General features: G+C 43.0%; 1 protein-coding gene and 1 long non-coding RNA gene across 2 annotated transcripts; one reads left to right on the top strand and one right to left on the bottom strand.

Annotated features, from left to right (window-relative positions):
• The first annotated feature begins 4473 nt into the window (after nucleotides 1-4473).
• On the top strand, nucleotides 4474-9218 carry LOC126993574 (uncharacterized). The gene is made up of 4 exons (XM_050852713.1): nucleotides 4474-4549; nucleotides 6247-6461; nucleotides 7240-7845; nucleotides 8714-9218. Exons 1-3 carry the CDS (start codon nucleotides 4482-4484, stop codon nucleotides 7662-7664), a joined length of 708 nt encoding a protein of 235 aa, XP_050708670.1. The 5' UTR covers nucleotides 4474-4481; the 3' UTR covers nucleotides 7665-7845; nucleotides 8714-9218.
• Nucleotides 9219-10510: 1292 nt separating this feature from the next.
• LOC126993575 (uncharacterized) lies at nucleotides 10511-14867 on the bottom strand. Its single transcript, XR_007747961.1, has 3 exons — nucleotides 14400-14867; nucleotides 13388-13618; nucleotides 10511-10988 (listed from the first exon to the last, which is right to left on the bottom strand). It is a non-coding gene; the product is annotated as an uncharacterized LOC126993575 (long non-coding RNA).
• Nucleotides 14868-20663: the final 5796 nt, after the last annotated feature.

The following is a 20663-nucleotide window of genomic DNA, read 5'->3' on the forward strand; positions in this document are numbered from 1 at the left end:
TGGGTCGTTATAACAAGGTCGAGTATATTATTTTGTCGAGTTGGCTCAGAAACCATTTGGCTTAGATAATTTTCTTCTAGAAATTCGATCATTCTATGTGACTCGCCTTCTGTACCTGACAGTGTCGCCCAGTCGATATGGGCAGGTTAAAGTCTCCTAATATCAGTGAGTCGGTGTTATTAAGTGACTGCCTTAAGACGCTGTACATTTCAAGGTCGTCATCGAGTGATTGCCCGGGAGGTCTGTAGGTGACAGATATATTTAAGTTGACTTTTGCAATGTTTACTCGCACGCACAAATGTTCAACGTTACTGTTTCCAGTGTTTTGTCAGTGGGTTGCAAATAGCTTTTGACATAAAGGGCGACGCCACCGCCTCTACGGTTTACACGATCTTTGTTGAAGAGTCTGTAGCCATCTATGTTGTATTCGGAACTTAAATCAATATTTGTGGTGTCGATAAATGTTTCGGTTATAGCAATTATGTCAAAATTTTCTGTTAAAGCAAGACATCTCAGTTCATCAAATTTGTTTCTTAGGCTACGCGCATTGAAACTAAGGATTTTTAAGTTATCTAGAGGCTTAGTAATAGAGGTGGTGGTACTTGCGGGATCACGGTTACGGGTTTGTCGCGATGCACGGCGTCTATTTACACGGGTGGGGTGGAGGGACGTGGCCGTGACTCGTTTTTTGTTCGGATGACACGCACTGCTTCGTTGAGGAGCCTTCCGAGTCTGGCTGCCCCGATGGGAGAAAGGTGCAATCCGTCCCTGTGGAAGAGCTCATTTTGTCCATAGAAATTGTCCCATGCGTTTAGGAACTCCACGTCAAGCTCCCTACAAAGAGTCTGTAAGCGGTTGTTTAGGCTGAAGGCCTTACTGAAAAAGTCGCTCTCCGCCCAAGTCCGTGGTAGAACTCCTGAAATCAAAATGTTAGGGGATTTAGTCTTATACTGCTGGATGAGCCTACGGTACTTCTCCAGGAGTTCCTCAGACCGGGTCGTGGTGACGTCGTTCGTACCTGTGTGAATAACAAACAGTGAATCATTAGTAGCCTGGGGGGAGATCTCCTCAAGAGCAGCAGTTATGTCGTCGATCCCAGCACCAGGATAGCAATAGTTCCGTCTTCGACGAGGAACTCTGCCGCAGAACTCAACGACCTGCTGGCGAATCATGGAGTCACCCACCAGGAAGGTGCTCTCCTGCTCGTCCTCCTCCTCCAGAATGGCAAACCTGTTGAAGCAATGAACAGGATAAATCGCTTGTCTGGCTGGTTTGGCTCCTCCATTCACGACGGTGAAGCCATCATGGGCGGTGCCACTAGCATCCTCCCGTTGCGTGGTGTTGTCCGCTGGTGTCGACGGTACCGCTGAGGGCAAGGGGGCGGTTGGAGAAGGGTTTGGCACCACAGCAACGTTAGCCTGGATGAATTCCTGCAAGGAGGCAACAGTGCGAGAAAGCTCTATTATTTTATTCTGACCTGCTTCCATCTTCTCTTCTTGCTCCTGCAGTCTGGTCTCGAGATGCTGCCTGGTGAGAGAAAGCTCTATTATTTTATTCTGGCCTTCTTCCATCTTCTCTTCCTGCTCCTGCAGTCTTGTCTCGAGATGCTGCCTGGACAGACACAGTCGACAGACAGCAGAACGCCCTGTAAAAAGTGAGCTGAGAAGCTACCGTTACAAGTACTGCACTTAGACGCCATCTTAGCTGAAATGAAAGAGATAAAACACAGAGTGAAGGGGATTAGGAAAGGGTTGAGGTGTGTGAGAGGTAGTTTAGTAATGGAGGAAAAGTGAGAGAGAGGAGGAGTAGGAAGGGATGTGAGGTGAGTAAAGAGGGGGAAAGAGAGGTGTGTGAGATCAAGGAGGGTTAGGAAATAGGTGAGGTGGGAGAGAGGAGGAGTAGGAAGGGATGTGAGGTGAGTAAAGAGGGGGAAAGGGAGGCGGTGAGTGAGGTGTGTGAGATCAAGGAGGGTTAGGAAATAGGTGAGGTGGGAGAGAGGCGGTGAGTGTGTGTGAGATCAAGGAGGGTTAGGAAATAGGTGAGGTGGGAGAGAGGAGGGGTAGGAAGAGATGTGAGGTGAGTAAAGAGGGGGATAGGGTGGCGGTGAGTGAGGTGTGTGAGATCAAGGAGGGTTAGGAAATAGGTGAGATGAGTGAGAGGGAGTTTGGGAAAGGAGGTAAGTGGGAGAGAGGAGGAGTAGGAAGGGATGTGAGGTGAGTGAGGTGTGTGAGAACAAGAAAGGTTAAGAAGGAGGCGAGGTAAGGTGGGTGAAGGGATGGGTAAATAGGATGTGAGGTAAGGTGAGTGAGGGGGGGAGGGCTTAGAAATATGTGGAGGTGAGGGAGGAGTAGGAAGGGCTAATCCTCTAGGGGATGAGGAGGAGCAAAAGGGATGTGAGGTGAGCGAGGGTGGGGGGGGGCTTAGGTGAGGTGAGGGAAAGGGGTGTAGGAAGTGTTAATCCTCTAGGGGATTTAAAGGGGGTGTAATGAGGAGGAGCAGATTGAATCCTCAGGGAATTCAAAGGGTGGGTTGTCGACACACCCAAATCACGCGTGAGACACTCGGGAACACAAAGTCACACTCGGGACACACGAAACACTCAGAAACCCAAGCACAAGCACGACTAAACACCCTCAAGTCACTCGCAAAAACACCGGAAGTACAACAGCACACTCAAAACACTCTGAAACCCACGCAGAGCACTATAAACATCCAAATCACACGTAAAAGCACTGGAAACACAACACACTCGAAACGCAGAACACTCGAAAACAGCCAAATCACACGTAGAAACACCGGAAACAAAACAGCACACTCAAAACGCTCTGAAACCCACGCAATACACTTAGAAGCAGCCAAATCACACGCAAAACACCGGAAACACAACACACTTGAATCACTCTGAAACCCACGCAGAACACCCGGAAACAGCCAGATCACACGCAAAAACACCGGAAACACAACACACTTGAATCACTCTGAAACCCACGCAGAACACCCGGAAACAGCCAGATCACACGCAAAAACACCGTAAACACAACACACTTGAATCACTCTGAAACCCACGCAGAACACCCGGAAACAGCCAGATCACACGCCTTCGATAGAGTCTGACACCAGTCTTTGCTTTTTAAACTGCCCTCTTTCGGATTATATCCCTCTCTCTGTTCCTTTATCTCCATTTTCCTTTCCGGCCGTTCTATCTCTGCGGTGGTAGACGGTCACTGTTCTTCCCCTAAACCTATAAACAGTGGCGTTCCACAGGGCTCTGTCCTATCACCCACTCTCTTCCTGTTACTCATCAATGATATTCTTTCCATAACAAACTGTCCTGTCCACTCATACGCCGACGACTCCACTCTGCATTATTCAACTTCTTTCAATAGAAGACCCTCTCAACAGGAAGTACACAACTCCAGACTGGAGGCTGCATAACGCTTAACCTCAGACCTTGCAATCATTTCCGATTGGGGCAGAAGGAACCTTGTGTCCTTCAATGCCTCAAAAACTCAATTTCTCCACCTATCAACTCGACACAATCTTCCAAACACCTATCCCCTATTCTTCGACAACACCCAGCTGTCATCTTCTTCAATACTATATATCCTCGGTCTATCCTTAACTCAAAATCTGAACGGGAAACGTCGCATCTCCTCACTCACTAAATCAGCTTTCTCGAGGTTGGGCGTTTTGTATCGTCTCCACCAATTCTTCTCCCCCGCACAGTTGCTATCCATATACAGGGGCCTTTTCCGCCCTCATATTGAGTATGCATCTCACGTGTGGTGGAGGCTCCACTCACACAGGTCTTCTGGACAGAGTGGAGTCAAAGGGTGTTATTGTTAGACGCGAAGGATATCGTCCTATCCTCTCGCTAGACCATGTAGGTAGGCAAAGTTACTTCGTCCTCGACCGTATTGAGAGACCAGCCTGCCAGCAGCCCCGCTGCATCTGGCTGCATCTGGTGTTGGTACGCCTGATCAGGATCAGCTGGCCACGCACCGGCCCGATTTCCCGTTTTTTTCAAAAATCATGTTTCATATCGGGACTACATTAAGAGAAAATTATAAATTTAGAGATAAACAAAACAGAAAAGCTAGATATAGCCGTAATTAATGGAAGAAGACGAGGTGCAGTGCATAAACTTTTATTTCAGCAGTCATACATATAAGAAATTATAAGGAAGTACTCTTTAAAAATAATAGCATTTAAGATACAAATTCAAATTAAACAATTATGAAAAAAGAAAATGAAAAGATAATGCAGAGTGCCGATATGAATGCATATTCCGCCATCACAACAACGCGCGCGCACGGAAGCTGATCGACAATGGACCGCGCTGCACCACTTTCGTCAAGGCAGAGGAGAGTCCTGGTGCAGCTAGTGGAGGAAAGGCCTGTCCTTCAAGATAGGTCAACCAGCACTGCGGTCCAGCACAAGAAGAACTTGGCGTGGGATGAGATCGCCAAAACTTCAACGCCATGCACCCTGATCTGGAGCCGCGATCAGTTCAACAATTGAAAAGAAGTTTCAACCGCATCAAATTGAAGTAAGTAAATGAGGTGCATTGATTTTACGTTGTATATAGTTAACCTTTTGACCAGTATCGCTTTGTATCGCTTCTAGGTCCTCCTCTCCTCGATCCTTTCAGTGCGCAACGCGTCATGACCCCTGTGCGCTGTCGGGCAGGGGGGAGGTGAGTTCTATTTTCACCTCCACACCTCTGTAACTATGCATTGTAGCAAATATTCGGCATATCATTGGAAAGATAAAGGCAAATACTATACAGCTTGCTTAATTATATTGCCAGTTTCATATGATGACCGACTAAACAATTATATTTTGCCATCGTATCTAAAAAAATAACCGCTATTATAATATGTATTGGTAGTATAGTTTGGTATATATTATTCTCGCTTTAACTTAGTGGTTGTAACAGCCAACTAGGCAAGACAATTCACCCAGTTCTGATGACAGGCAGCATGTTTCACGTATGAGTATGTGGTTGCATTATGTAGGAGGTGTCGGTGGACATTCCATCAGAATAAAGTTACTATGGGGTGGTGAATAGTGTTGGAACATGTATTGTGAGCGGGAGATTCAAAACACCACCAGCACAGACAGCGCGGCGTCGCTGCCACAATTTAGCAATAAAATAATAAATGCTCTTACTGTGAATTACCATATAGTTCTTGCATCACGGGGTCACGGGGAAAATGCTTCCACCTCAGCGTGCTGTTGCGAAGCAACTGGGGTCACATGCCACTCCCTCCCACCTGAGAATTAACATACTGCACCACTTCGACCATGCCTTTATACCCACCATTAATATGATCTTAGAATGTTCAATTGTAAAATTCTGTGTGGCATCAGAATGCCGCGGAGCTTAAATTGTCTAGTGCCCTCACATACTAAGATGTGAACCCATTTGATAAATACCTATCCACTCCAGTGTTTGGGTGATGATTAAAATGATCAACTTTTCACCTTTTGAGACACAGATTACACTAATAATGTGTTCTCCAGATCCAAAATAATCATAATGCATTAAAAATAGGCTATAGTTATTTTTCATTGTTATTACATGTTATTTGTAAGGCAAAAAGAAAGAATTACTGGTAGAATAGCAATAAGCATAGAGCAGGTGTAGCTCTTACATATGATAATATTATACCATTGCTGATCAAATAGTAACCCATTAATTCTTGCTTTGTTAGTTAAGAGCTATATTCAAACTAAAATAATCCCATGTTATCAACCTAATTGAATAGCAATGTATCTTTAATGCAAACACTATTAATATTAATAGGCACTAGAATATTAAATCTGCAACACTAATATCAATTTTGGTACAACAAGTTGTTTCCAATGCTCTTTACTATATTTGGTCAAAGGGTAAAAAAAGGTAAAGGAAAAGGTTAAGTTGGGAGCACACGCTATAGCTGCGGGTGGTGGCAGTGCTCATCTCCATCCCATTGATCCTTTGAGCCTGTCATGAGACAACCCATAAACCAGATACAGTACCAGTGTAACATCTGGGTTACCACAGTTTACTTTCCCTGGTGGCCCCAGGTACCCGGGTGAAAGGAAGGATGAACGGCTGGGTGGCTGCATGCCGACTGCCCAGGCCCGCAGATTCATTGTTAGGGACTCGAACCACTGCATTGCAGAGGTGTATTGTTAAAGGGTTTACAATTCAGTATGCCTTTGATATATTATTGTTATTAAAATCATGTTTCATTGCAGTGTGAAAAAGGAAGAGAGAGCCTACAAGCTGAAGGTGAAGAGGACTGGTGGTGCCCCTCCTCCATCACCTCCCAAGTTTACAGAAGAACATGAGACTGTTGCCTCCATGATCTCTGGAGAACTCAACATGGGCGAGGATGTCTTTGACACTCTTGCCATTCAAGATGGGCATCCAGTGGATGAGGCAGGCACTCCCATCATGGATGTTACTTTCAGTAAGTTAATCATTGCTTGAAAGTATATCACATTATATTATCCAGCTTTCTGCATTCTTGTTCTGGTGCTGCATATAAATACTATCATTGTTATTCTCATCATCAATTTTCTCTTGTTGATACACTGGTTTAGGTTAAAAGATATGACAAAAAAAAACATATATATATATATATAGATATATATATATATATATATATATATATAGATAGAGAGAGAGAGAGAGAGAGAGAGAGAGATATATATATATATATAGATATATAGAGAGAGAGAGAGAGAGAGAGAGAGAGAGAGAGAGAGAGAGAGAGAGAGAGAGAGAGAGAGAGAGAGAGAGAGAGAGAGAATATATATATATATATATATATATATATATATATATATATATATATATATATATATATATATATATATATATATATATATATATATATATATATAGATAGATAGATAGATAGATAGATAGATAGATAGATAGATAGATAGATAGATAGATAGATATAGATATAGATATATAGATAGATAGATAGATAGATATAGATATAGATAGATAAGTTACTCATTTCTGGGAACAAGCTCTGAGGGGGCCCAGTCTAGGATTAAATTTAAATAACTATAAATGCAATAGATATCAAATTCTCTGGTGCCTTTTATTTATGGGTTAGTGTTTTTTCAAGTATTATAAGAAAAGAAGCTAACATTGTTATTGAAGGAAGAAATTTCCCGAGTCACATCATCTTTCATGTATAAGTATGACTGATAATGCATTGTATTATTTCACAGCTGTGAGTGGAAAACTGCCACCGACAGAGGTCCCCTCTGCTACTTCTGCCGCTGAATGTGCTGAAGCACCTGCACCTCCTAGTGCTTCTACATCTTTCCAGCCAGAAGCTTCATCCTCTGCATCCACTGCACCATCACTAACTACATTTACATGTAATGTGGCCTCCTCTTCTGCTGCCCCACGGCAGAGGAGGAAATTTGATGCAGAGTACCAGGCCTGTCGGAAGCAGCAGGATGAGTATCACCAACTCCTTCTTCAACAGACCAGAGAGGAGCACGACCAACAGATGAAACTGTACCAGTTTCACAGGGAGGTGTTGCAGCGGCAGCTAGATGTCTTCACGGAGACTTGGCATCATATCCGTGAGGCAGCAGACACCTGCAAAGCCAAATTTTTGGACAGTTTGGGGAATGCCGGAGAGTAACATCCATGATGGGATTGCCTGCCTCATCAACTGCATGCCCATCTTGTATTGTAAGAGTGTCAAGGACACACTCGCCCATACTGAGTTCTCCAGAAATCATGGAGGCAACGGCCTCGTGTTCTTCGGAAAGCTTGGGAGGTGATTGAGGAGGGCCACCACCAGTCTTCTTCACCGTTAGCATGTAAGCTCCCCCCAACATCACTACCTATGAATTTATCTAAACTTTTTATTAATGTGTTTATCTTATTGACTCTCAGAACATGAAGGTCAGGCCTGTTCCACGCATTCTCTTGTTAGTAAAGTATTTTTTGTCTATGTCCCTGTTGAATTTGAGTTTATCTAATTTAAACCCATTACTACATGTCCTACCCAGCTCTCTTATCATCATAAACTTATAAATATCCCCCTTATTAAAGCCCTTCATCCATTTATAAACTTCGATCAAGTCTCCTCGCACCCTTCACCTTTCTAGAAAATGCAATTTTAATTCATTGTTCGAGTCTCCTCATATGTCAAGTTTCTTAACCCGTAAATCATCTTTGTCATCCTCCACTGTACCAATTCTAACATTTTGATACCCATTCTACAATTATGAAGGTGACCAGAAAAAACACACATTATCATAAGATCTAACTAATGCTAAATATAGCTTGATAACATCAGCACTTGTTGCTTACTCTTCTTGAAATGAATCCCAGTACCCTATTTGCACAATTTCTAGCCTGAATGCATTGTGCTCTTAGATGGAGATCAGAGCTCATCAAGATCCCTGAATTCCTCTCACACCTTGATCTTCTTAGGGGAGTGTCACTTAACCGATAATTATGAGGGGTTGTTCCCATATACACTCAGAGTACTGCACTTCCAGATGTATAAATAAAACCAACACTGCCACCATCTTCAGTGGTCTTTCTTACACCACTGAAGATGGTGGCAGTGTCCACCGAAACTGTTTAGTTAAAAATATAACTATCGTCTGCCAGTGTGGGTTTTATTTATACATCAAGAATATTACGTCAGAGTGATTAGCCCATTCTTTGCACTTCCAGACATTGAACTCCATCTGCCACTTCCCTGCCCATTCACGCAATCTGTCTAGTTCATCCTGGAGAATACTAGCGACCCGATCCGACTCAATTACTCTGCCAATCTCTGTATCATCAGCATTTTAGCATATATTGCCAACATTAACTAGTGTTAGTAGTAGTAGTTGTAGTAGGAAATACATTATATTCAGTGATGTTTGATAAATATTTTTGTTCATTTATTTATATCATGATTATGTACGTATAGGCTTCAGGCAGGAAATGAACAAATTAAAGAGACTGTAAATTTTGATCGGAAAATATTTATGCAAAATCTTACAAGCTATTTTCATTTTCTGAACAGACATAACTTATTATTAGAGAAACTACAATAAAGATCTCAAAATGTACACCACTGTGACCAACCACCACACCAAGAAAAGACGGCGCCACTATAAAACACTTGCCTGCATCATGACGGGCTAGGGCCGACTACCATCCAGGTCTCTCAAGAAAGCCTAAAAGCACTATAGGCTGGGAAAAAAAAGATCAAACCTGGGCTATCTGTGTATAAATCAACCCAACTGAGCTACTGAGGTCACCATGCCAAGGGCCACTTATGCAGCACTATACCTGACACCTGGCCCCTACTGTGGATATGAAGGAAAAGTGACCTCGCTCACACTCATGGTAGCTGGAAACGCTTTTAATCGCTTTTAGTCAACCCATAATGCCACCTGTAGTATATATTTACATTAGAAAAACTGCAATAATAGTGAAAAATTTTGTCATGTAGATTACTGAATTTTCAATGTGTTATTGCAGTTCCTCTAATATATATAGCACCGCATGTGCTACTGTGGGTTAAATAAAAGCATTTCCAGCCACCATGAGTGTGGGCGAAGTCACCTTTCCTGCATATCCACAGTGGGGGCGAGGATGTCAGATACAGTGCCAGAGAAGTGGCCTCTGGGATCATCTTTTTCTGGGGTGTTTTATGGGGCTGGTTAGGCTGTGGGACCACTGCCTCCTGAGCCCCATCAGTGGGAAATGTTAGCGGATGTTGTTATTCTGTCGATGTGTCACCAGGGGAGGGGTTAGATCCTATTGAGTTGCCAGGACTTCTGTAGGAAGGTCTGCATAGACTTGAGGGCTTGGAAGGCAGTGTTGGGGCTGAGGGTGTCGCTGCCCAGCAGGCCTTCTATGTAAAGTTGGCCTGTGGATGTTGAGTCTGGTTAGGGATGCTTAATTTGAGGTTGGTGTGGAGGGAGTGGAATCTTGGGCAGTGGAGCAGGAAATGTTCTGGTGTGTTAGGCTGTGTGAGGCACCATGGGCAGTGTAGGTCTTGGACTAGACGGAGAACTTTTAAATCATCGATGGCTCGGTTGGCTTGCTGCCCTGACTCCTATCCAGAAGCCTGGGTTCCATTGCCAGCACTCAATGGTGTACATTTTGACATCCACAGAAGATCTAAAAGAATCTCTCAACAATGGAAGCTCTGAGCATTTCCAGTGCCTACATCATAATCTGCAAGTATGTCTATGTTGATGGGCTCAAGTTCTTCTTCTGGCATGTCAATGGGGAGTTTGTTGAGGATTGCAATATTGTGCAGGATGGCACATGCAGTCACAATTTTTTTTGATGTTGAGAGTGCTGTTCTCATTGGCTTTGAGAGAATAGCAAATCTTTTCTTCCAAATCCTGAACGTTCTCTCGATCAGGTTCCTTGTTTTGATGTGAGAGGCATTGTAATGCCTCTCCTTAACAGTACGAGGAATTCGAATGGGAGTTAAAGGTAGCTTTACAGGCATAGCCCGAATCCCCCAACAAGTATCCTCTGTACTGCCCTCCCTCCAGAGTAGCACACAAAACAGACTCACTGAAGATGCGGGCATCATGTGCACTACCTTGCCAGTTCACGACCAGATTTGTGAAGAGCATGGATGAGTTGCAGACCCCCATTATATTCAATGAAAAAAAGCCTTTCCTGCAGCGGTAAAGTTCTGCATCTTCTCCACCTGGACTGATGATTGGGATGTGTACACCATCTACACATCCAATAACTCCGGGCATGGCAGCTACCTCGGCAAATTGTCGCATGACATCCTGTTCTTCAGCAGGACTGGGGAACTTTATGTAGTCCCCTGCTAGCTGGCAGATTGCACTGGTCACAGTCTTGACACAGGTAGATACACTGGGCAGCGACATGTCACAGCAATCCCCCATGTCAAGCTGGAAGCTCCCAGTGGCATAGTAGCGGAGGGTTACCAGCAGCTGGAGACGTGGTGGGATTGGAAGCCCTGTAAGAAAGAAATATTTATCAGAATATATATATATATATATATATATATATATATATATATATATATATCTATATATATATATATATATATATATATATATATATATATATATATATATATATATATATATCTATCTAGATATCTACACACACACCATAGAACGGGGCTATTATGACCACCTGGGGCAACTGAGACAACCTAAGGAAATTTCTTATAAAAATTAAACAAAAAAAATAATAGGTCGGACTGTTTTGTTAACTTCTGTTTTGTAGACATTCAAGTACATAAGATCTGAAAATGTAAACCACATCTTTTCACTCATTCCACAAGTACCCCTCATTCCTATTCATTTGTGTATGTATATTCGAGGAATGTGACCCAGTAACGCTAAGGTGTGCTGTACACAAGCCGTGTCCCTCAGCCAAGTCCAATTTCTGTGATCTGTAGCCAGGCATCCTATGTAAGTATACAGCCAATGTGGAGGTGATCAATGTTAATGTTTACTTTGTATTGATCTTTATATAACATGGGGTAATTGAGACCACCATAATGGGGTACAAGAGACCACAGCTACATAAATGGTACACACTTCTGTTTTGTTTCGGGATGGTGTGTACAAGAGAAAAGAAGGTTCTCCCAGGGCCCAGTATACTCCTGACATCCGGAAACAGGCTGATAATAATATTAATAATAATAATAATGATAATATTAATAATAATAATAATGATAATATTAATAATAATAATAATAATAATAATAATGAAAATAATAATGCTAATAATAATAACAACAACAACAAAAAAAAAAATAATAATAATAATAATAATAATAATAATAATAATAATAATAATAATAATAATAATAATAATAATAATAATAATAATAATAATAATAATAATAATAATAATAATAATAATAATAATAATAATAATAATAATAATAATAATAATAATAATAATGATAATAATAATAAATTAATTAATAATAATGAAAATAATAACAATAATTATAACAGTAAATAATAATAATAATAATAATAATAATAATAATAATAATAATAATAATAATAAATTAATTAATAATAATGAAAATAATAATAATTATATATAATTATAAAAAATATATAATAATAATAATAATAAATTAATTAATAATAATGAAAATAATAATAATTATAATTATAATAACAATAAATAATAATAATAATAATAATAATAATAATAATAATAATAATAATAATAATAATAATAATAATAACAACAATAGCAATAATAATAATTCCTGATGACTGCACCTCCATGGTGATGTGGTTATCGTGCCAAGCTACAAATCCACAGATCTAGGTTCAAATCCCAGTCGGTGTGCACCTCACCCAACTGTTCATTCTCCCTCTTGTGCCTGTCAAATTAATGGGTACCTGTGGAAACCTGTGGTAACCCAGATGTTACACCTGCCCTCTCTTTTGGGGTAATGGGTTCATATCCACCACAGGCTATAGTGCTAATGTGACAGAGGTCAGCACTCAGGCCATGTGCAACTATAGTATGTGCCCCTACCTTCACCTTACTTTCACTGAGAATGTGGATGACTGCCTTATCCTACTTTTCAACCAATCAATAACCAAGCCCATAATTTTTGCAGATTTTTGCAGGGGTCTATAAGGCATCATAGTTTCATGAGGTGGGCGGGGGAAGAGGGTAGCGATCGAAGCAAGGATGTGCAGGTGAGGGAATATTTTGTAAATAGGCACTTTAGGGCATTTTAAGGCTGATTGAAAAACATTGGAGGGGCTGTAGCCCCCTAGCTCCCCCCCACAGAAATTATGGCTGACAACAGAAACTCATGTTAGAAAAGTGTGTCAAAAGATATGTTGAACTGAATTGTTTGCTTTGACCTAAACTCTATCGCTAGGAAATATGAAATAAACATTTATTCCTTAAGAATGATAATTTGACAAAAAAATCATAGACATATATTATGTAGACATATTTTTACATAGCTGAGAATAACTAGGGTATGGATCTGTGACTTTGGCACCTCGTATAATTTGAGAACTATCAGGGCTGTCCCTGTTTATGGTTGTGGTTCGTTGGCAGATCTAAAGGGGGACCCAGGGGCCGCCCCCCCATGGTCCTGAGCGAATACTGGAAACTAGCTCAGAAGTGCGCTGCGGCTATAACAACAAAACTCGCAGAACATTCCAAATTGTGTGGTAGGCAATTTCATCGGACTTTTCAACAATCGGGCCTCCGGCAAACTTTTTTCCTGAATCGGCTCCTGTTGCAGTTAAGCATCAGTACATTAATCTTGCTAGCCACAGCTTGATCAGGTCTGATTAAAGTACCTGTAAAGAATGGCATTTTTATATTTTCAGACCTATGATATTTTAAGCTTACCTCTTTTCCTGGTAGAATCTGGCAATAGGTGCTGGATTTTTGATAAGAGATCCAGGGTGACTTGCTTGGAGAGCCGAAAGCGTTGAGTGAACTCCTCTTCCGAGTACATTTCAAAGGGATCCCTACGGCTCCTGAACAAACGGGTTCTCCTCCTGATGGCCAGGTCTTCCCATTGTCCCACGTGAGCCACTCTACGTAGCAGGTGTCTGTAGGCTGCCATTGCTGCTTTTTCTGTAATAAAAATTATATTTAATCTTTTGTGTCATCACCCTCATCAAGGATTATTTTCATTTGAAGTGGAACTTAAGCATCAAGGTCTGTCTGAATATAAGCTTGAGCTTAGATGGCCAATGTAATTATTCCCCATAATGGTGTGAAATATTAATATTGGCCATGCTGGGGTGGGCAGGCTCAGTAATGAAGGCTGCTTCCTTGACCTATTTCATAGCATTCACAATTCATACTTATTGAGGTTTACTGGCGTCAGGCTCACTGTAGTATTACCAAAGTTAAGGTAAAGTTGGGGCACACGCTATAGCTGAGCTGCGCGTGGGTTCTCCGTTGCATGAACACGTGAGCCTGTGGTAGGAGGGAGCCCAACACCCCGGGACACAGGGCCAGTGTGACATCCGGGTTACCACAGTTTACCTTCCCCAGGTACCCATTTATCAACCAGCCCGAGAGGGAGGATGAACAGCTGGGTGAGCAGCACGCTGACTCCTCGGGTCATGATTCGACACGGGGTGCGTAGTAGTAGTCAGCCACGCTGACCACTAGACCACGGAGACCTCTTAGTATTACCAAGCACGAATAATAAGATTATACATCCTGTCAAGCTCCCTCACCCGGGTGTAATAATACATTTTGTTGGGGCTACGGCATGGCGATGAAAGGCGAGCCTCCTGTCAGCCTTCCAGCAAGTTGTAAACACGCCTTATCCCGCCTAACGTATCCTGCCACTTTAAAAACACTAAACAATCATTCACAGCCGGGAAAATACGCTTGGTCTTACCTGTATATGGATGATGAATTGTAGTAATGGCGGCAGCCTTCCTCTCCCGCGTGACGCCAGGCCGGAGGGGGGAGCTTGTTGTCGTCACGACGCCTTATTCTTGTAAAACGCGGAACGGGTACTGTTATCAGAGAAACACTAGTGTTCTGCCTAATAGGATATTTTTTTCCCGAAAATTTATTTTATAATTTATTGTATTTTTTACATTCAGTCTAAATTCTGATAACAATTTAAATCACGATTTCGACGAAGACACGGGGGTACCCGTGTCCTCGACACTCGACCATGTTCCAGTATTTTGGCGGGCATTTCAAGTACTCTCAGTAACGACTTGACTTCATGGGAAGTAACTTGTCCTCGACCTTCCGTCTAGCAATACCACCCTAAGGCTCTTCGTCTCATCAGCTCTCCTCCTCCTACTGATAGTCTTCTACCTCTTAAATTCCGCCGCGATGTTGCCTCTTTCTATCTTCTATCGATATTTCCACGCTGACTGCTCTTCTGAACTTGCTAACTGCATGCCTCCCCCCCTCCCGCGGCCCCGCTGCACACGACTTTCTACTCATGCTCATCCCTTATGCAAGAGTTAACCAGCATCTTCACTCTTTCATCCCTCACGCTGGTAAACTCTGGAATAATCTTCCTTCATCTGTATTTCCTCCTGCCTACGACTTGAACTCTTTCAAAAGGAGGGTATCAGGACACCTCTCCTCCCGAAATTGACATTTCTTTCGGACATCTCTTCTAATCTATTTTTGGGAGCAGCTAGTAACGGTCTTTTTTATTATTGTTTTCTTTTTTTGTGTGTCCTAGAGCTGTCTCCTTTGTTGTAAAAAAAAAAAAAAAAATACACCAACGCGCGGACCTTAATACCTAAACGGAATGAGTTACTTACCTACGTTGACGTAGAAAGACCGGACGTGATTGCCATCACCGAAACGTGGGCCATCTCTGACCACCTAATGACCGAATTCTCAATTCCAGGATACGAAAGTTTCTACAAAAACAGACTTCACAAGAAAGGAGGAGGTGTTATATGATACGTCAAGAACAAATACCCGGCCGTGAAAATAACCAAAGGGGACTCAGAGAAATATGACACTGTATGTGTTGAACTGGAGACTAGCAAGCACAACAAAATAACGATTGGAACCGTTTACAGACCTCCAAAGCAACAAGCAGCGGACGACGCAGCTGTGTATGAGGAAATTCCCACCATAACACAAAACAAACAATCAGTCATTATCGGGGACTTTAACTGTTCCAACATTGACTGGAACACGATGATTGGAGATCGGGAGGGTAACAGATTGCTCGAAATGTTAGAGGACACTTTTCTAACTCAGATTGTTACCCAACCTACAGGAAAAATAACTTATTAGACCTAGTACTCGTGAGTGATTCCGATCTCACACGTGAATGTCAGGTCGGCGAAAACTAAGTGGCTGCGACCATCACCTAATTCGCCTAAAGATCAGAACAGACCACGAACTCACCGAAAACACGTCCAAGATTCCAAACTACAAAAGAGCAAATTTTAATCTCGCTCGTGAGCTGCTAACCCAGACAACTTGGGAACTCATGAACCTCACTCCTGTGGGCGGCGCGTGGAACGGCTTCAAGAACAAACTCTTAGAGGTAGAGAGAACAACTGTTCCCATGAAGACTAGAACAAATAATGCCATAAGCCCACCATGGATGACTACCCAAGTTCGACCGGCGATTAATTTAAAGAACAGAAAATACAACTTGCTAAAGGAAAACAGCACTGACGAGGCACGCGAACAGTACCATCAAAGCTTCTCATTCGCCAGCGTAAACGCGACAATGAAAAGCAGATTGCGAGCGAAGCCAAGTCCAACCCGAAAAAGTTCTTCACGTATATAAGAACCAAAAAGAAGACAAAAGGCAATATCGGTCCCCTAAAAGATGTAAGTTTTTTTTTTTTTACAGCTAAGGAGACAGTACAAGGGCGTAAATAAAATTTATATAAAAAAGCCCGCTACTCACTGTTCCTGAATAGAGATCGAAGGAGTGTCCAAAAAGAGAGGACAATTTCGGGAGGAGAGGTGTCCTGATACCCTCCTCTTGAAAGAGTTCAAGTCGTAGGCAGGAGGAAATACAGATGAAGGAAGATTGTTCCAGAGTTTACCAGCGTAAGAGATGAAAGAGTGAAGATGCTGGTTGACTCTTGCATAAGGGGTTTGGACAGTATAGGGATGAGAATGAGTAGAAAGACGTGTGCAGCGGGGCCGCGGGAGGGGGGGAGGCATGCAGTTAGCAAGTTCAGAAGAGCAGTCAGCATGAAAATATCGATAGAAGATAGAAAGAGACGCAACATGGCGGCTCAATTTGAGAGGTAGAAGACTATCAGTATGAGGAGGAGATTTGATGAGACGAAGAGCCTTTGACTCCACTCTGTCAAGGAGAGCTGTGTGAGTGGAGCCCCTCCACACATGAGATGCGTACTCCATACGAGGGCGGACAAGGCTCCTGTAAATGGATAGCAACTGTGCGGGGGAGAAGAACTGGCGGAGACGGTACAGAACGCGCAGCCTAGAGGAAGCTGATTTAGTAAGAGATGAGATATGGAGTTTCAAGTTGAGATTTTGAGTTAAGGATAGACCGAGAATGTTTAGTGTTGAAGAAGTTGATAGCTGAGTGTTGTCGAAGAACAGGGATAGTTGTTTGGAAGATTGTGTCGAGTGGATAGGTGAAGGAACTGGGTTTTTGAGGCGTTGAAGGACACCAGGTTCCTCTTGCCCCAATCGGAAATAATAGTAAGGTCTGAGGCTTAGCGTTCTGTTGCCTCCGGTCTTGAATCGTTAAGTTCCTGTGGAGTGGGTCTTCTATTAAAAGAAGTTGAGTAATGCAGAGTGGAGTGATCGGCGTAAGAATGGATAGGACAATTCGTTTTGGAAAGAAGATCATCAATGAAGAACAGAAAGAGAATGGGAGATAGGACAGAACCCTGTGGGAAACCACTGTTAATAGGTTTAGGGGAAGAGCAGTGACCGTCCACCACAGCAGAAATAGAACGGTCAGAAAAGAAACTGGAGATAAAGGTACAGAGAGAAGGATAGAAACAGTAGGAGGGTAGTTTGGAAAGCAAAGATTTGTGCCAGACCCTATCAAAAGCTTTTGATATGTCCAGCGCAATAGTAAAGGTTTCACCGAAACGGTGAAACCAGTAGAACGCCCCTTGCGGAACCCATACTGGCGATCAGATAGAAGGTTAGAAGTGGAAAAGTGCTTTTGAATTGATTCAAAAGCTTTAGATAGACAGGAAAGTAAAGCTATAGGGCGGTAGTTTGAGGGATTGCAACGGTCACCCTTCAAAGGCACAGGCTGTACAAAGGCATACTTCCAGCAGGAAGGAAAGGTAGATGTTGATAGGCAGAAACGAAAGAGTTTGACAAGGCAGGGTGTCAGCACGGAAGCACAGTTTTTAAGGACAATAGGAGGCACTCCATCAGGTCCATAAGCCTTCTGAGAGTTGAGGCCAGAGAGGCCATAGAAAACATCATTTGGAAGAATTTTAAGAACAGGCATAAAGGAGTCAGAGGAGGGATGAGCATGAGGAATATGCCCAGAATCGTCCAGGGTAGAGTTCTTACAGAAAGTTTGAGCGAAGAGTTCAGCCTTAGAGACAGATGAGATGGCACTGCTGCCGTCAGGGTTAAGGAGAGGAGGGAAAGAGGAAGAAGTGAAATTGAGGAGATATTTTGGCTAGATGCCAGAAGTCACGGGAAGAATTAGAAAAGCAAGTTATTGACATTTTCTATTGATAAAAGAAGTTTTGGTAAGTCGGAGAATAAATTTCGCACGATTCCGGGCTGACCTGTAAAGGTCAATGTTAGCGGGTGTTCGACGGCTCAGGAACCTTTTGTGAGCTGCGTCTCTATCTGTAATAGCTCCAGACCACGCATGATTACTCCAAGCCTTTTTAGCATGAGGTGTAGAGAAACAACGTGGAATGTATGCCCATTCCAGAGACAATCACCTCTGTGATGAGCTGGCACACACAGAGGGTCTCTCCTGGAAGCAGTAATCATTCCACGGGAATGGAAAAGTACATCCTCAAGTCGTCCCACCGAGCTGAAGCAAATGCCAGAAGCATCCATCGCCTCTTCGGTGGTTCCAGGGGATGTACAGGAGCGATAGGACAGGATACAGAAATAAGGTTATGATCGGAGGAGCCCAACGGAGAGAACAGTTTGACAGAGTAAGCAGAAGGATTAGAGGTAAGGAAGAGGTCTAGAATGTTGAGCGTGTCTCCAAGACGGTCGGGAATACGAGTAGGGTGCTGAACGAACTGCTCTAGGTCGTTGAGGAGAGCAAAGTTGTAGGCTTGTTCACCAGGCTGGTCAGTGAAAGAGGATGAAAGCCAAAGCTGGAGGTGAACATTGAAATCTCCTAAGATTGAGATTCAGCGAAGGGAGAGTGAGTCAAGATATGCTTCACTTTTGAGTTCAAATAGTCAAAGAATTTTACATAGTTAGTAGAGTTAGGTGAGAGATAGACAGCACAGATGTATTTAGTAATAGAATGACAATGAAGTCTTAGCCAGATGGTAGAAAATTCAGAAGAGTCAAGGTCGTGGGCACGAGAGCAGTGATGTCGTTGCGCACGTAGGCGCAACATCCAGCTTTGGTTTGAAATTTAGGATAGAGATAGTAGGAGGTAACAGAGTAGAGGTTGCTGTCAGTAGCCTCAGAAACCTGTGTTTCGATGAGGAAGAGAAGGTGAGGTTTAGAGGAGGAGAGAAGGTGTTCCACAGAATGAAATTTAGAACGAAGACCGCGAATGTTGCAGAAATTGATAAGGAGGAGGTTCGAGGAGTTATCAGGACACCTCTCAAGTCGGCAGCCAGAAGAGGAGTCCTCCCTGGGGGAATTTATGGTCCCCCCCACAGGTGGGGACTCCGAGGCTCGGTAATTTCTCGTCATTTTGAATTTTGAATTTTGGGAAAAGGTGTGTGTGTTGTGTGAATGTAGTTTGGTGTAAAAAGAGAGAGGAACTGTCTTTAGAGAGCATGCTGAACTACTCTCTGATGAGACAAAAGGGAAACGGTTAGTGAGGACATGGGAAGGGTCTTTGAAGGGCTTCAGCACCCTCCTCGCTTCCCATATATCCTCACCGGGAGTAGCTCACGCCCGTTCGGTAGGTGTCTTCCTACCTACTCTTACAAAGTGACGTACTAACACAGGACAGCAGACAAATGGTCGAAATCCTAAACAAAAACTTCGCGTCTGTTTTCACGGTCGAGAACACCCAGTCCGTACCCGAGAGCCCTACCCCACCGATGGGAATCACTCCCCTAGAAATTGGTACAATCGACGAACGGGATGTGAAAAAGTACCTAGACAAACTCGAGACAAACAAGTCCACCGGACCCGACGACTTGTCACCCAGGCTACTCAAGGAACTCAAGCAGCAAATCCTCCACCCACTCACCGCCATCTACAATCTGTCACTACAACAAAACAAAGTCCCGAAAGACTGGAAACAAGCGAACGTAACACCGATCTACAAAAAGGGAGACAAAAGCATGGCCCTAAACTACAGACCAATCAGCTTAACCTCAGTGGCGGGAAAAATCCTCGAAAAGATCATCAGAGACAAACTCCTTAGGTTCCTTGAAGACAGCAACATCATTTCCGATGCTCAGCAGGGTTTCAGGAATAAGCGCTCATGCTTAACCAATTTATTGGACTTCTTCCAAGGTATCTATGAAAACTGGGATAATCATATCCCCAGTGATGTTATATATCTAGACTTTCAAAACGCCTTTGACAAAGTCCCACACGAAAGACTCCTCAGGAAACTCAAGTCGGCGGGGTTAGGCGACAACCTGACAGCGTGGATCAAAGACTGGCTCACTGGAAGAAAACAGAGTTGTACTCAACGGACAGGCCTCCGAGTGGCTCCCGGTCACAAGTGGAGTACCACAAGGGTCAGTGCTGGGACCCATAATCTTCATCATATATATCAACGACCTAGAACTAGGATTGAAATCCAATCTTTCAAAATTTGCCGACGACACAAAGGTGGGTGGAAGGCCCTCACGACGGCAGACTGCGAAATTATTCAGAGAGACCTGGACCTGATCACTGGTGGTCAGAAAATGGCAGATGTTCTTCAACACTACCAAATGTAAAGTAATGCATATCGAATCCAGAAACAGCAACCACACATAACACATGGGTGGCGAACCACTACATGTAGTGCAAGAGGAAAGAGACATCGTGGTCACCATCAGCA

This window comes from Eriocheir sinensis, unplaced genomic scaffold (assembly GCF_024679095.1).
Source record: "Eriocheir sinensis breed Jianghai 21 unplaced genomic scaffold, ASM2467909v1 Scaffold636, whole genome shotgun sequence".
NCBI classification, from domain to species: Eukaryota; Metazoa; Arthropoda; class Malacostraca; order Decapoda; family Varunidae; genus Eriocheir; species Eriocheir sinensis.